General features: G+C 33.7%; 1 protein-coding gene across 2 annotated transcripts in view; it reads right to left on the reverse strand.

Moving 5' to 3' along the window:
* LOC108909535 (aquaporin AQPAn.G) overlaps positions 1-18,596 on the reverse strand; it is a 76,521-nt gene that overhangs the window by 3,498 nt on the left and 54,427 nt on the right. The window contains exons 3-6 of one of the 2 annotated variants that reach the window (XM_018713910.2): positions 15,153-15,296; positions 12,203-12,302; positions 678-871; positions 259-402 (exon numbers count right to left, since the gene is read on the reverse strand). In XM_018713910.2, coding sequence (XP_018569426.1) covers positions 259-402; positions 678-871; positions 12,203-12,302; positions 15,153-15,296 — 582 coding nt within the window. The remainder of the gene's footprint in view (positions 1-258; positions 403-677; positions 872-12,202; positions 12,303-15,152; positions 15,297-18,596) is intronic. The other variant, XM_018713909.2, reaches the window with a different exon arrangement.

Genomic DNA, 18,596 nt, shown 5'->3' on the forward strand with positions numbered 1-18,596 from the left:
ACTTTAGATGAAACAGGGACTTTAGTTTTAGTAGTGTTGTGTTATCTGTATATGGAACAACGGTGTTGAGGTAGGTCAATTTTAAATTTAAATTATTATCATTAGTGTAAAATACTTCACACGTTTTGTGGTTTAAACTATTATGTTGCCCCTATTTAATATGTAAACAAAATTTGTAAACTTACATCGTCCACGGTAAATATTCCGGGTTGCTTGCAAGTTAGAATTGGTTATTTTTCAAATCTTAGAGAAAATTACCTATAATTTTACCTCTTTTTCATTTGTAGCAACTGTAGTGTATCGTTCGATGATCTTCAAGGGGCCTAAACTGGGGGCTTGAAAGGCATTTTGGTAGAGGAGTGCGGCACCTATACCTCCCAAAATTGGTCCAACCCAGTAAACCTGAAAAAGACAATACATATTACAGAGTTTTATCTATAAGTTCTTGTAATTTCAGGATGTTTTTTGTTGCATAATTTTAAGACAAAAAACCAGTGAACCAAAAAGGCTACTGATTTTCGAGATATAGTGTTGAAATAAAAATATTACATACTCGAATATCTGTTGATATTTGTTGTAAGAGAGATTTAACAAATTAAAGGTACAAATTCACTGTAATGTTATACAAATAGGTAAGAGATATTTATAAATTAGGTACATTTGGTACATTCACTTACCCAGTGATCTGCCCATTCATTGGCGATGACAGCTGACCCAAAGCTACGTGCTGGGTTCATGCTGGAACCGGTATATTTGATGGTGGCCAAGTGTCCTAGAGCCACTGCCAAACCGATCGCGAGAGGTCCTGCAGGTTTGGCTTCTGGCCTGTTCTGATCGCAGACGCCAAACACAGTTAATACCAGGACGAAACCTGAAGATTTAGTTTGTTAGTTTAAGATAGTACACCTTAAAGTTTCTAAAATTTTAAATTCATTTTCATTGCCACTTGATTATTTTATTATTGATAAAAATATAAATCTAAACATACTTGAACAAATGTTTTATAATCTTTTATTTCCGACCTGTATACGTTGACCCACTTAAAACTACATTTTTCAACATTTGATTTGAACAGTAGAGTTTTGAATAAGAATTACTTAAAAAAATATAGATGTTATAGACATCTCCTCTGGTATCTGGGCTAAATTTCATACATTTTTTAAATCAAGTCTTGGCAACATCCTAATCGATGTTCGCGGCGAGCATTTTGAACATCTCCTACATTGACATTAATGTTTTTTTTGCTTTTTTACATTATCAATAAATAAACAGTATTACCTATTAGTTTTTGAGTGTGTGTAGCGAATTTCTGTAAAATATTTTTTTTAATGTCAATTTTTGCAATAAATATGAAAACACTTAATATTTTCGAAACAATTGAATATAGGTATAGAGTATAGGACATTGTACATGAAATATGTCTAAAATTTTTTGAAGAATCCAATAATTGAATAATATACAGGGTGTTGCATTTAAAATAAGAAAGTTGGTATTGACCACTGTTACATAACACACCCTGTGTAAAAAGTTTTTGTTAAGTAAAACACGGAAATACAAATACCAATCGGCGTGTCCGAGCGTTTTTTCGAACACGCCCTCAGTTATTTATTATTGAATTTAAGTATTCCATTTGGCTGACACATAATGTATATGTAGAAATGTTGTTAGATGTGTTTGTGCCTTTCAAAATTAATGATTTGATTGACTACAACTGGAAATCAAAATCATCCTTCTAAATCATCGTCGAAGACTCGAAAGCGAATGAGAAAAAATAGTCCCAGTTCATCGAATAGTAGTTCGTCAAGTTATTCAAGTTCCTCCAGTGCATCCAGTAGTTCTAAAAAGGAGAAGTTCAAAAGACGGCGAGACAAAAAGAGAAGGACCCAGAGAAAAAGAGTAAAACAGCTGCAAGTGTATTATCCTGGTGTGGACGAGAAGGTCATACCAATATTTGATCCTCGACAGGATACATTATCGGTAGAGCAATGGGTTTTGCGAGTAGAAGAACTGGCGGAACATTACCAGTGGCATCCGTCAACCATAATTAAATTTGCCGCGGCCAGGTTGACAGGTATGACAAGAAGATGGTATGATGCGCAGTTACTAACAAAAACTTGGAGGCATATGAAGAAGTTACTAGTGAAGCAATTTCATAAGCCACTGCCATTTGCCAAACTCTTGAAAGACGCCGCATTGTATGAAGCGACGACCGGACAGGATTTGGCGGAATATTGTTTTACTAAGTTGGAGAAATTAAGAGCCTTGCAACTACCCATACCAGAGGTAAACCTAATTGACGCCATCATTGGGGGAATACCCGATCAAAATGTGGCTAGGGCTGCTCGATCATCTAGGTTTACTTCCACCAACGAGGTATACTCCTTCCTAAGTACGATGGGGAAAATGCCAGTGAGAAGAGCGGAAGTGAGAACAAGAAGTGCGGGTGAAACAGATAGAGAGAGGGTCCCTATTAGATGTTTCAATTGTCAAGGCACTCATCGTGTGGCAGATTGTCCAAGGCCGAAAGTGGAGTGTTTTGGGTGTGGCCGATTAGGACATAGACGTAACAGATGTCCGGAACGAGATATCAATACCAAGGACGCAAAATCCTGACTAAGCGGAGAGCCGGAATGTAGTGTAAATAGTCCGGTGGTCACGAAAATAAACATATGTGGCAAGGATATTGATTGTTTAGTGGATACGGGAAGTTCTAAAACATTGATCAAAGACAGTTTGTGCCAAAGACTTGGTTTGTTGATTGAAGAACGGGTTACTGTATTGCGGGGTTTTGCAGGCGACGAAATAACAAGTAGTCGGGTGGCAATGATGCACGTGCGTATCGGTGAACTACCTGTTGACATTTGTGCGGTAATAGTGAAAGACTCGGAAATGCTTTATGACTGTATAATCGGTTGTGACTTGTTGAATTTGCCGACTATCACATTAGTCAAAACAGGAACAGATGTGAGTGTCCGATTAGTAGAACCAAAACAAAAAATTTACACAACAAGTGAAATAACCAGCAATGTAACCTTTGGTCAAATCCCTGACGAAGCAAAACAACAATGTTTAGAACTGCTAACCAACTTCGAGGATCGGATAACAACATCTATGGCGAATCTAGGCAAGACGGATTCTGCAAGGTTCGCAATTAAGTGTACAACAGAGACTCCTACATCATGTCAATCTTATCGCATGGCACGAACTGAGAAGGCAGTTCTACAAGGAATTATTGATGACCTTCTAAATAATAATATTATTAGAGAATCAAATTCGCCTTATGCTAGTCCAGTCTTACTCGTAAAAAAGAGGACTGGCGATTATCGAATGGTAGTAGATTATCGGCGTTTAAATGCTATTACCATTAAAGACAAGTACCCATTACCTTTAATTGATGAACAAAAAGAACGACATGATAAAAGCAGAGCAAATGCAGAACGGTACGACGTAGCAGACTTGGTGTCTGTACAAATAACTAGCGATCCTAGTACGGGCAGTAGTAGAAAACTAAATCCAAAATTTAAGGGACCGTTTAGAATAAAGTGCGTGTTACCAAATGATAGATACGTTGTGGAGGATCTACGAGAGGGTTTCCGCAATGTCACCACCGTTGTGGCAGTGGATAAAATAAAGAAATGGATAACAGTTCAATTGTGAAAGTTATTTAATAAATATCGTGTGATAGTGCGAAGTCGATGGCTGATTCAATTCTAAGCAACGTAAGCATCAATGTTGAAGTGATAATATTTATAGACGACGTGACCAAACGAAAGGTCAGTTATTATTGACCTAGGTCAAAAAAAAAATTGAGCTGATGTTTACTGATTCTACTATAATTATTGTTGATTCTGCTTAGAATAAGAGCTCTGTATTAGCTTAAGAAACCATACATCTTAGAATAACTATTAAAAATGTAATTTAGATATGTTTTAAGAAAAAGGTATGACTAGACTAAGTACCGATGCGATTATAGCCAGAGGGGCGGGCCGACTGGGCCAATGTAAATCGCCGAGGTGGCTGGGCCGACTGGGCCAAGGTAATGTTAATGTTTGCCAGAGGGGCGGGCCGACTGGGCCAATGTAAATCGCCGAGGTGGCTGGGCCGACTGGGCCAAAGTAATGTTAGTTAGTGGGGGATGAGACGCTAAGGTCGGCCAAGGCCAAGGCCGGCTGGACAAGTATGTCTTCAAGAATGAAGGCCAAAGGCGAGGACGCCAGAAAATGCAGGATGGCCGAGTGTAAGCAAATTTTGCGAAGTCAACCTTGACGGCGCCTGAACGCGCGAATGTTTTGTCTACGAGACTGAGATGGCGGGTGATCGGAGAGCATTGGAAAATATAGGGAGTAGTCTTGACTCACGAGCGGTAGGCGTAAGAGTTAATAAAGTATTATTGATTATAAATCAAGTGACTATTATTTACATCATTTCCAAGTTATTTCTTACACATTTCTCCTTTCCCTCTTACCCTTGACAAGGAAGAATAGATTTTGGTTAGTTTTTATTTTTTATCCATTTTTTTAGCGTACAATCCACTTGAAAGGCCTATTTGGTCCCCACCAGTTTCTGTAGTTTCAGTAAACACTTAAACTTCGATAAAAGTCGGCAGCATCAAAGGAACAGCGCAGTCATAATTTAGCGTCTTATAATTTATGGAACTAATAAAATAAATAAAACGGAACATCTTCTACGTCACCAAATGACGTAAAACACATACGGTTAATAGTAGTTTTAAATTTAAAGCGTTATTAAAGGTATTTTTGAAATTAGAAAAGTACTAAATTCACCGATTGGATGTAATTGATTTACTTATAATAAAGATAATATAAATCATTTGCAGTGTGAACTATATTCGTAGATTTAAGAGAATGATCGAGTTACTGAGTTCAAAAAAACCTGTTTTAGATTTATTAATTTTTCATCCAAGAAATTATCACGATTCTCTATTATTTATAGTGCTATTTTACACGTTACAATGATTTGCCAATTACAAAAATCTGTAGCAAGCTTCATTCATAATAACTGTTTTACATTGACAATTTATTCATGAATAAATTCACGAAGTTCTTCAAGAATTAATGCATATTATGCAGTTTATTCACAAAGGGTTTGGTTTTACACTGCTACAGACTTCGTGAATCTCTTTGACAAATAAATCAGTTCTACCAACAAATGAAAGTAGCAAATGAATTTCAAATTTCGGTACCGTTTTGACATTGTTTATAAATATTGGTTTTTGTAAGCAACAGATCAGTAAAAACAATACAAAAGTAGTACGATGCCACACAGTTATTTACATATGCCAATAATTTAACCTCATTACTGATCTGAGGCTGAAGATTTGTTGGGTTGGTACTTCTGATCTTCACGAAGAAATTCATGAAAATTAGAACATGTTCTAAAAGCTGTTTTACTTAGCGAATTTATTCATGAATTAATTGATGAAGTCGCCTCGTGAAGAAATTGGACAAGTGTAATGCATCAAATCTGCTATCAAATAACTTCGTGAATTTATTCATCTCTTAAATCTATGAACGTATTTTATTTATAATATAACAGAGCAGAATTATTCTTATGACGCATGTAGAATTGGAGCTATAAATTCTATAGCAAAAATTCAATTTATTTATTTTTTTAACTAACACCGGCACCTTCACCATATGTTATAGGATTTTCAATTTTATTTATTGAACTGTCAATTTAAATTCTTATAGGAACTGAATTAGATTTTATTTTTTGATTCTCATTACACTTGAATTGTAACTTTTTTTAACTACAATAATTATATTTCAATTTCAAAATGACTTAGATTTCAATTCGATACACAGGGTGTCAGTTTTAGATTCCACAGTATAGTAATCTGAAATTACGTTTTTTAAAATCAAGTTACTAGTCCCGTTGATTTATAATTCAACTGCTTTTAAACTCTTGTCTACGTCGCCAAAGTAGTCTGTTATTTTTTTAAATTAATAATATGAAACAAACAGGATTGCAGAAAGCTAAACTGCAATGGAAAATAATTTCGAACAAATTGTTTTTGTATGATTTGGCGATATGTTATTTTAAAGTCGCCACATCTTTTTGATGTCACTGTGCACGAAGCACTGACAATAAATTTATTTTTTTCTGTTTAAAAAAATATACTTGTTTTTTAAACGATTTATTAAATGTTTTTAGTATTTAAATATTATTTATTATAAAAATAGTTAATAATCTGACAGATTTGAAAAGTTCTTTTTCCATTTTCAAAATTTTTTAATAAAAATTATTTGTTACTATTTTTTAAAACTTCATGTTTAGTTTGTGAAACTTATGGTCAGTAACTTCTGACATTGACCAAGTTTAGGTAAACTACATAATATCCATCCACCTAATGTGATATAACGAACTTTGATGATGTGCCTCCATATAAATACATATAATTCCTTAGACCAAGGCGGATCTGTCAAAATATTCCACTTCTTGGATGTAAGAGGGGGCAAGCTAATTTTTGCTGGAATACCTTTAGTGCTACTCACATAATAAAAGTGTAGATGCCTAGATCTGGGCGAAGTCCGGAACATTTTCAAAATTTCAAAAATGTTTAAAATATTTAAAAAAATATCTATTTTTTACTTATATTTTGGAATCAATACATTTTGGAAGAGTATTGAAGAAGAAAAAAAGTTTTAGAATTGAGTTTTGCACAGTATACCTACTGTCAACTATAAGTATATTAGAAGAGTAATATTCAAAATTTAAATAATCACCCTGTAAATATAGCCAAAACTTCGAAAGATAAATATGTATGGACATATGGCATTATTTTACTTGGACACGTTTTTCTTTAGTAGATTTTTACAAAAATACCCTCAGTACAAATACTTATTCATTTAATTCATTTCATAGAATAAAATTTATAAATATAATTCGAATCAACTACATGTCAGTATTGCACAATAGATTTAAAAGCAACGAAAAGTGTCCAGTTGCAAATTGAATGCATATTGAATTGACCCTCGCACTATCTCCATCTCGTTCTCTCTCTCTATAAACTGGTAAACTGATTCATTGTCAGACATTGTTCCCGATTCTTCTACCGGTGGTTTAATTCTAATGCACTCAGCATTTTGTAAAGAATATTTAAACCCCGGAAACTTGGTGAATCGGGGCCAGTCCGGAGTCACCTTGAGAGCCAGTTGATGGCCAGGAGCCTCCACTTGATAAGCAACCCCTCGGAGTGTAAGTATGTTATTTTATAATAAACTGTAAAAATTGATTGATTTGTGTGTTTTTCCCTCTCAACAGCCAAGCGAGTAGCCCGAAGTAATAATAATATTTTTTTACTTGTTATTTTTAGTTTTTTTAAACGGGAAACGTGACAATACTGCAAGTTAAAAATGTTTAAATTTATTATCGATGTTGCAAAATAGCAATAATTGGTGAAAAAAGGCAAAATAATCAAGTTTTTTGGATAATTTTTTAAAAATATTTTAATTGCTGCGAAGGCATTCTAATTTCGTAAAAAATTTTTTAGAGTATAATAAAACAATACACCAAATTTCATTAAAATCGGTTCGATAGTTTTCGCAAAAGAATTTTTTGTAAAAAAAATTTTGAAAAAGTTTTAGAATTTTCAAAATGTTGCACAGCCTCAAATAAAGCATTTAGATACTTGAAAAATTTTTTCACATAGGAAAGACCGCTCACCCTTTCAAATGGTTTTTGAAAAATTGAAATTGGTTGATTAGGACGGCCACAGTAAATTATTAAAGTTAACACTTTTTTTTATTTTTAAACAAGTAGATTACATTTATCAATTTGCAATTTAATTTTTTTCAAAAATTATAATTTTAAAGTACTCGGAAAGACGCTTCTTTTTTTTTTAAAAGTTAAATTCCGTTTATTGATTCTTGAGATATGAGCGGTCAAAGTTTAACGGCATTTACCGTTAATTTATAAACAATAATCTTTGATTCAGTAGCTTCGTTTTCCGAGTTCTAAGCTGGAAAAAATTTTCATATCCATAAGTTATCGGCAACATAGATAAATCAGCGGAAAAACTGTCGCTCGTACGCGCGAAAAGTGACTCAAAACACGAAAAGTGGATGGAGGAGGGGGCTTTCGCTCCGAGACTGAATTCGGAGGTTCATAATGCGAAGGTACGAAAAAATTGCATTATCTCGGCTTCAATGGACCAATTTCGATCTCTTCTTTTTTAATCCGATGTCTCGCGAGCCAAGGAATTCGAATATCGTAATGCTAACTGTCTAATTTGCACATATTTTGTTATAAACAAAGTTTATTATTTATGCATTAAATATACTGTATATTTTACCCTATGCTATTGCATTTTTTCAATGAAAAAATTTGTTTACCTACGACCACTACTGTAAGTACTTAAAAACACACTGTCTGCGATCAATGTAAGATTCCTATTACGTACGGTAAAAAAAAAACGCACAGTTTTCCTAGCAACTGCCTAGCAACGGCCAATATAATACTGTTTGTATTGACCGTTGCTAGGCGGTTACTAGGAAAACTGTACGATTTTTTTACCAAGCTGTGCGATTTTTTTTACCGTACGACGTAATAGGAATCTTGCATTGATCGTAGACGGTATGTTTTTAAGTATTTAAAGTAATGGTCGTAGGTAAAGTATAGTACGTAATACGTGGTGTAATGCAATTACGCACTCATAGAATTACGCACTCGCCGCTACGCGGCGTTGTGCGTAACTTTTCCATTCGTGCGTAAAATGCTTTTTTACAACACTTATTACGTAATATACTATTACGTATATATTTCAACACTGAATATGAATGTATTTAGTTATAATTATTACAATTATTTAAATAATTATTGTTTAAACAAATTAAAACAATTTTTTTTTGCAAATTAATGTGTTTGTTAAATGCAGATAAAATTAAGAAAAAATAGTACTATAAAATTATAATTTTTGAAAAAAACTAAATTGCAAATTGATAATTGTTTAAAAGTAAAAAGTGTGTCAACTTTAAAAATTTACTGCGGCCGTCCTAATCAACCTATTTCAATTTTCCAAAAACCATTTGAGGTTGAGCGGTCTTTTCTGTGAAAATTTTTTCAAGTATCTAGATGCTTTTGAGGTTGTGCAACATTTTGAAAATCGAAAATTTTTTTCAAAATTTTTTTTCAAAAAATTATTTTGCGAAAACTATTGAACCGATTTTAATGAAATTTGGATGAATTTTATTATACTGTAAACTTTTTTTTACCAAAATTAGAATGCCCTCGGAGCAATTAAAATATTTTAAAAAATTATCCAAAAAACTTGCTTATTTTGCCTTTTTTTCATCAATTATTGCTATTTTGCAACATCGGTAATAAAATGAAACATTTTTAACTTACCGTACACTGTGCAAAATTGAATTCTAAAACTTTTTTTCCTCTTCAATATACTTCCAAAACGTATAGGTTTCAAGGTATAAGTAAAAAACTCAGATAAAATAGGTATTTTTTAAAATTTTTTAAACATTTTGCAATTTTGAAAATGTTCCGGACCTCTCCCAGATCTAGGGATCTACACTTTTATTATGTTAGTTGTACTGAAGGTAATCCAGAAAAAATTTGCTTGCCCCCTCTCACATCCACCTCAAAACAGATCCGTCTTGGTCTACCTGTATATTAAAGTTCGTTGTATTTCAATCCCTAAAAATGTCGAATTTGAATCATCTTGTATATGTATATTAATTTATTGGTCTTCGGAAATATTATAATTTTCTATGATGGACGAGAACTAGTCCATTGAAAAGTTACATTTGGGGTTGCAAAAGTCAGAGCACGCAATTTTAATTTTTTGGATGTCAAGAAGGGGTTAGTGTGAAGTTAAATCCATGTTTGTGGGGTCGCAACCCTTGTGCATCGGCCGCCATCTTGTAAAAAGGGCTGCGAAAGGTTTTTATACTACTACTTACTATATCGGGCAAACTATTCGTCGCACAGAAAAGTTGTAAATACATTTTTTGTTGCAAATTAAATTCTCTACAAATTTGTTCCCGTAACTTTTAGCCGTAGAATAAAAAATAACAATGTTATTAACGAAAAATAGATACAAATTTGGGAACCAATTCTCTTTTGGTCGTTATAACTTTTTTTCTGGTCATTTTACAAAAAAAAATTACATCAGAGCATTTTCATAGAGGTTTTCAAGGAATAATTTCCATTACAAACTTTTTTCAAATTTTATTTACAAACTTACACTATTCTCCAGTACTGTTAAGTATTCATTAATATGAATGATTAGGCATAGGAGGTGTCCTTCAAAGTTTTCTTCCAGTGTGCTAATTGTGAAAAGTATTTTGAGATTTGTGGACACTATTTTGAATTTTGTGGACAAGAGGTGAGTTTCAGTGTCGACCAAGCAGAATCAGATGCAAATACCCTCATCGTTCGCTCCGCTCTTGCTGAATCCCAATCGTTCCACTCGGTCACTATTGTCGCCCGAAAATATCGACATTCTTGTCTTGCTCACGGCATTTGGAAGAACACATTCAAATGTATTTTTTTTAAACCACCAAATGGACGTACAGCCGAACAATTATATTGTCCGTCAAGTTTTATGTATGGAGACGTCATTGTGGATAATCTGTTGTTTCTCCATGCCTTCTCAGGATGTGATATGACTTCAGCAGCTTACAACATCGGTAAAATGAAATTTCTCACAACCCTGGAGACACATCTTGAGTTAGCTAGTGGAACAGCGTTATTCCTCAATGAGAGAGTCAACCCTACTTTGCTCACTGCCGTTGGCGAACGTTTTTCCATCTCTTTATATGGTGGCAATAAAGATGATGATTCACTTGACAGTTTTAGATATAAACGATTCGCCAAGCCAGTGAAAAAGAATACATTTAATTTGTCTTCGCTTCCTCCAACACAAGACACAGGCCGCTTGCACAGCCTCCGACTCTATCATCAGGTCCAGTCGTGGCTCGGGAATTACAACGACCCTCAAGACTGGGTCTGGAAAAAGTATAGACAAATATTGATGCCTGTTCAAAGTTCAAAACCTCCAGCACCCCCTGAGCTTCTAAAGTTGATATTCTGTCGATGCAAAGGAAACTGTGGAGCAATATGTGGATGTCGGAAGGCAAGCCTCAAATGTTCTACAGTGTGCCTGAATTGTTCTGGGAAGACATACAGCAACATAATGAAGATATCAAAATTGATCGAGGAGAATGATTTTGAAGATGAACTGCCAACAATGACGTCACTTCATTCTCCATCCTTCCTCAACAATTCAATATCGGAAGCTCAACCAGATCTGAGTCGCAGCCTGGCCCATCAAAGAGACTGAGAACACAGTAGATTGGGAAATATATTTCGATATTTTTAATTACACTAATTATTATGTCAGCTAGAAAATGTCCGTGGATTCTGCCTACTAGGGATACGACGTAAAAAAAACGCTCCACCAGACTCTGCCTCGTAGGGGGTGGGGAAAAGAGTCAATAACTAATTAACAACATTGCAATGTCAATCATTAAAATGTTTCTTATAAATATAATGGAAAGATGAGAGAAGACTATGCTTGATCATTCATATTAATGCATACTTAAGAATAGTGTAAGTTTCGTATAGTTGTGAAACCCTAATAAATAAATCAAATTTGAAAAAGTTTGTAATGGAAATTATTCCTTGAAAACCTCTCTATCAAAATGCTCTGATGTAATTTTTTTGTAAAATGATCAGAAAAAAAATTATAACGACTAAAAGAAAATTTGTTCCCAAATTTTTATCTATTTTCGTTAATAAATTTGTTATTTTTGGTTCTACGACTAAAAGTTACGGCAACAAATTTCTAGAGAATTTAATTTGCAACAAAAAATGTATTTGCAAATTTTCTGTGCGACGAATAGTTTACCCGATACAGTAAATAGTAGCATAAAAACCATTCGCAGCCCTTTTTACAAGATGGCGGCCGATGCACAAGGGTTGCGACCCCACAAACATGGATTTAACTTTACACTAACCCCCTCTTGACATCTAAAAAACAAAATTGCGTGCTCTGACTTTTGTACGCTAAGCCCAAAAAAATGTAACATTTCAATGGACTAAACTGGTATTGCAAAAGCCGTTATTTTTAGACGCGGAGAATGTACAGTGAACATCAAGACGATTTCATCATTATTACGTTTACGTCACGGTGTTATTTTTAACAGCATTAACCGATGACATAACTTACCTAAGAAAAATTCGATGCCGAATGCCTGCGCCGGACCAAATCCTTCCGTCACCGTGGTAATTCCCAAGCCACCTTCGTGTTTAGAGGCCGGGGTTAGCGCCTGAGAATATTGTAATTATTAAACGATATCTTCCAAAAAGGAAAAATAATTAGTTTTTGCAAATAAGCATAAACTCAAGTTTGGTTTATATCTCCGAAATGCAACATTCATTTTTTCAATATTTGTCTAAGTCTAACATTTTTTCTATAGATGGAAGGTTAAAAAAGATAAGAGGGATAAAATGTGACGTGAATATTCTTGTACACTACTTTAAATCTTGGCGTCAAAATTATCAAAACTGGTAAAATACATATTTTAGATGCCAAAATTTTACCAAAACTATTTGTGAAATGAAAAAATATATACAGGGTGTCCCAGAATAACGTGTACAATGGAAGACCACAGATTCGTGGACTCAAAATAGGCAGATTTAGGCTAATTTACCTAAATCCGAAATCGCTTCGTTTGGCTGCTAGATGGCCTCAAAGTTCGCGATTTCTTTTTTAATTTTGTATACAGGGTGTCTCATAATTAGCTGCCAACCCTGAACAGGCCGATTCTATGATCAAAACTAAGTAAAAAAGTTCATATGAACATTATTAAATTACTATGAAATTGACCAAAGTGGGATTAATTCAAGAGCGATTTTCTCAGAAACCGTTAAAGATAACGATTTGAAACAAGAGTACCTTTTTAACGTAAAACAGTTCGGGAAAACGGAATTCCAATTTGTTAAAAAGTCAAAGATGAAAAAGTTACACACGCAAAGTACCAAGGGCCCCCCCGTACCCACCCCAATGGACCTTGTGGAAATAAATGGATTAGTCCATCAAATTGCTCATCAAAATTTAGCTGTATATACCAAATTTCATTCATTTATCACAACGCGATTGAGAGATATTGCAAAAAAATGATTTCCATTCCTCCCTCTTCAATGCGTCCCTGTGCCCTTAGGAAGCATTTCCGGACCCATGTTCATATGAACTTTTTTACTTAGTTTTGATCATAGAATCGGCCTGTTCAGGGTTGGCAGCTAATTATGAGACACCCTGTATAACTCGAATACGTATTTTTGGGGTGTGGACTTTTGCTTTCAATCTACACATTTTGGTGTCATTCAGATCAGAGTGTTTTTTAAAACATGCAACTCCTACAAAATTGATATATAGTGATAATATCCGTTCATAACTTTTTCCTCTTTCGGGCAATAATGACAACTATTTTTTATCTAATAGGTGAGACGATTTGGAAGTTTTTGGGCCTCTTGTAGAATTTTGATTAAATGAGCGGTTTGGGTACAAGAAAATATTTTTTAAATGTCTACATTATCTAGCCACCCATATTACAATACTTAACAGTGCTAGTAGGCACTGATTTTGTAGGTTGACTGTAATTTCAGTTTGATCTTTAAGTCATTGTACCTGCCAATTCTTAATGATAAGATATACCACATGTTACTTCGATATGGATACACGCACACATACGACGAATTATTTACCACATGCCTAATTTTATTGAGATAATTAGTAAAAACAATCAAATACAATAAAAAATACTGGAGACAAAAGTAACAAAGTTGATGTTATTAAAATTAGTAAAACTTATTATAAAAACTGTTCACAATGACCATCTACAACAAGGGTTAATTCGGCAAAGAAAGTTTGCAGTTCTTGAGGGCAATTTTTTAAAACATTTATGGCAATTTGGATATGTCTCCACAACACTTCTTCAGTGTTAGATGTGGAAGCATACACTGTTGCTTTCAAAGTACCCCATAGATAATAGTCACAAGGTGTTAAGTCTGGTGAACAAACAGTCCAGTTAACAGAAACATTATCCCCTCTACCGATCCGTCGACGAGGGAATCTTTGGTTCAGATACTGCCTGACATTTACAGTAAAATGTGGTGGAGCTCCATTATGCATAAACCACATGTTAGCTCTGAGCACACCTTCCAATAATTCGCGTAAAGTGTTCTAAAATTCTAAACAAAATTCGCCATTCAGTCTATTGGGTAGAATAACAGGGTCAATAATAATACTATCATGCGTTGTATTTGATTATTTTTTCTATTTTTTTCTAAATCGGCGTATGTGTGTGTTTCCATATCGGAAAATTAAGTAACATGTGGTATATCTCATCGTCGTAAACACCCACTAAAAATTGTCAGCTGCAATTAGTTAAAGATCAGACTGAAATTATAGTCAACCCACAAAATCAGTGCCTACTAACACTTTGTTAACTATTATAATATGGGTGGCACGATACAGGTTTTAAAGAACACATATAACACCAAAATGTGTAGGTTGAAAGCAAAAGTCCACACTCCAAAAATAATCAAAATCGATTAATACGTATTCGAGTTATTTACAAAATTAAAAAAATTTTCACGAACTTTGAGGCCATCTAGCGGCCAAACGAAGCGATTTCGGATATAGGTAAATTAGCTTAAATCTGCCTATTTTGAATCCACGAATCTGTGGTCCTCCGTTGTACATGTTATTCTGGGACACCCTGTATATTTCGTTGCAGGCAATTTTGTTGCTTGTCATTTTTTAATTTTTAATCCATTTTATTATTTTCCGTGTCATCCATGCATGAAGGAATATGCAAATTAATTATTTCTTTCATTAGGGAGCCATAAATAATTTTATTAATATCATAAACTGGCGTTTCGCTGTAAAATACGTAATTTTTCAATTACGGTAGTAATTAATTAAAACAATAAACGTTAAAACGTTCTTTATAATTTACAGTCACTATTTCGTTTTATTAGATTATTTGAGCATGAGTATTGTATGTTGTAGTCTGCAGGATGTTTCGTTTAAAAAGAAACAGAGCAAACTTATTTTCGGAAAATGAAACAATGTCAAAAGTACCTTAAAATTCTATTAGAATAAAATAAATTACCTTTAACACGGCCGATCCTGCCAAAGCTCCCAGGCACTGGACTATTATGTACAAAATACCTTTGATGATGGCTATGTTTCCGGTAGCGAGCATCCCTGCTGTGACTGCTGGGTTAATATGTGCTCCGCTGACATGACCTAGTGACTGAAAAAAGACAACATACATAAAAAATGCTTAATTGATTTATTTATATTGTTATGTATTTTTTTATTAGAATTGTTTTTTCTTTTGAGTGGTGTAGAGAAACTAAGACACGGAGCCTATACCAAAGATTTGGCGCTTTTGATATCAGAGAAAGGTTAAAAAATTGTAGTATGCCCTTCTAAAATTTCAATAAGAAAGCTGCTATTAAGAACTCTTAGTCATTTTATAAATATTTAATTTTAAATATGTCAATTTAATAAAGAATTTGTTTTGAGAACTGTAGCAAATGAAGTGCCTTTAATATTTTGATACCTGGTACGCATGGGTGTCGTCCAGGGAGTCCAAAGGGGTCAGATTTAAAATATCAGAACAAATAATACCTTTTTAGGTTTAAGGTCCGTGAGTAAATGGTATATGACGTAAAATGTAGGGACACCACGCTGACATTACACATATAAAGAACTGATGGACGATATATTTTAATGGGCGGTTTGTAAAAAAATGTGTAGCGTTTTGTCACTGAATACTATTCCACAATCAAAGTCAATACGAACTGTAGTACCTACTGAACTTCTCTAATAACTCACTATATGATATTGTTTTTAATTAAAACATTTTTTTATTCGAATCGCATGCTATTGTTACAACATTGTGTGACTACGAATAAGTTGTTACAGAAAACTCTTCTCTGTTTCTCTGTTACTAAATAAAAGCAGGAAGAGAGTGGTATGAGATTTTAGTTGAACTTCCTATTAACACATGGCACATTTATGTTAAATAATTGCCAGTTAAATAATGGTCTCGTACAAAAATACAAAAATACAGGTCAAGTTTTTAATTTTCGGCATATTATTTTATGGAAGTATCCGAAAATGTGGCGATTTTGTAATATAGCAAAATGAAGGGAATGAAGGGGTGAAAATAGCAGGGCTGGATATACAGCAGTGCACATTTATAAATGACAGAATTAAAGAAAATTAGCAAGTTTTTTTAGTTAAAAAATGATATTCCTTTATCTAAAGTCTGTAGAGAAAATAATAATAATAATAATAATAATAATAATGCCTTTATTTAGATCGCAATTTTTTTTTATACAAAGAAGTATTTAAACGATGGCGATTTTCACCATACGGTGCTCTTCCATTTGACCATCTAGGAAAATAAGGAAGCATTACAAACTCACGCTATAGCAAATAAAGTAGCAAACATAAAAGAGAAATAAAAACAATTACTTAAACACATAACACACCCAAATGCACACTCAAATTACGACAAAAATTAGATTCAGTAATAATAAAAATAATACAACCAACTGATGCAATAATTAACTAATATAGATTTTAATATTTTAAAACTGTGAATAGACTTGCGGGACCTGACATCATTAGGCAAAGAATTATAATTTTTTACAGCGTTGTAAGGAAATGACCGGTGAAACAGAGCAGTCCTATGCTTTGGAACACAAAAGTTACAACGGTTACGCGTGGACAAATGATGCACATCAAAATTCGTAATGAGCTTTGAGGTTAAATATTCAGGTTTATGATATAATAATAACTTAAATGTCAAACGGGACAACTGGATCCGAAATCTAGCACTGAGGTAAAACCACTTCGTATTTTTAAAACTAGGAGAAATATGATCAAACTTACGAAGACCATAACTAAACCTGATACAAGCATTTTGAACTTTTTGGAAACACTCTTTATCCCTGAGGAATAAAACAGGCCAATATACGGCCATGTAATATGAAATGGTGAATGATATCAGCGAATCACAGATTTTTAATTTAATTTTAGTACTAAGAAGATCTTTATGCAGGTAAAGGACTTTCAGCTTGCCAAAACATTTCTGAGTAAGATAGTTGATATGCTAAGCAAATCTAAGAGAATTGTCTACCCACAACCCAAGATTTTTGCAGTTATCAGTTGGAACAATAGTAGGTATGTCCATTCAAAGTAATAGTAAAATCTGGGTTATATAGAATAACGTTCCTTTTATTTCCAAACATTAACATTTGAGTTTTAGATTCATTTAAAATAAGATTATGAGCCAAAGATACCTGATATAGAGTTTAAGTTGTATTAACCAGGGCCACAGCTGAAGAGATGTCAGAAGGACAAAAAGAAAAATATAATTGAATGTCATCTGCATACTGATGGGACTGACAATAACGGAGATAACTACAAAAATCAGCAGTATAAATAGAAAAGAGAAGAGGACCCAGAACACTACCCTGGAGAACTCCGGCAGATATAAGATTAAATCTGGATACGTCAGCGTTCAAAGTAACCCTCTGGCGTCTGTCCAATAGATAACTTTTAAAGAAAGCGACAGCAATGTTACTAAAACCGAAATATTTTAACTTAATACAGAGTGTTGTATGACCCAAAGTGTCGAATGCTTTACTAAAATCGATATCACTTATAAGGTCATCTGTAACTTTAAGCAGTACAAGTACTACATTGAGCTCGAAAGCCAGACTGAGTATCAGGCAGTATATTGGCTTTATTACAATAGTTGCTCACTTGTTCAGAAACTACTTTTTCCAAGATTTTTGATAGGCTAGGAAGGATACTAATGGGACGAAAGTTTGAGATATTTGTGGGGTTATTAATTTTCGCGACAGGTATAATGTTAGCATCTTTCCACGCAGAAGGAATAACTCCAGCCGCGTGGCATTTGTTTATAAGAAAAGTAATATGATCGCTTAAACATGGAGTTACAAGAGATATTTTTTTTAAATCAATACCATCACAGCCCTTAACAGAAGATCTAAGTTTACCAATGATTTTGTCAATTTAATCCATAGTAACATCAGTAAATACAAGCTTATTATAAATGATGGCATATTTAAAATATTTCAAATGAAATAGTTGATACATTTTTACATTACATCTCAGCAAACTGAAAGTACAAATAAGCTGGAGTGATATTCCAGGAAATAAGCCTAGTTTTTAATATAATTAAGGTTTTGTATATTTTGATATGCCGATATTTTGTGACAAATTTCAATAATAGTTATAATATAAATATGAGATAATTTTGCCCGAAGAATTCTTTAACTTAATTAGTATGTAGAAGTAGAATGTATAGCCAGCTAAACATCTCATCCTGAATTTCGACTAATTGTCGGATACGTCCATTAGAGGCAATTACCTTTTGTTTTGCCACCAGTCGAAGATCTATTGCATTGTAATCTTGCTTTTTGTTTATGAATAATAAAAAATGCTCGATTTCTTTACCTAAGGTTATAATTAACCTTTATAAATATGCCCATTAAAAAAAATAAGTACGAAC

Source organism: Anoplophora glabripennis, unplaced genomic scaffold (assembly GCF_000390285.2).
Source record: "Anoplophora glabripennis isolate ALB-LARVAE unplaced genomic scaffold, Agla_2.0 scaffold251, whole genome shotgun sequence".
NCBI lineage: Eukaryota > Metazoa > Arthropoda > Insecta > Coleoptera > Cerambycidae > Anoplophora > Anoplophora glabripennis.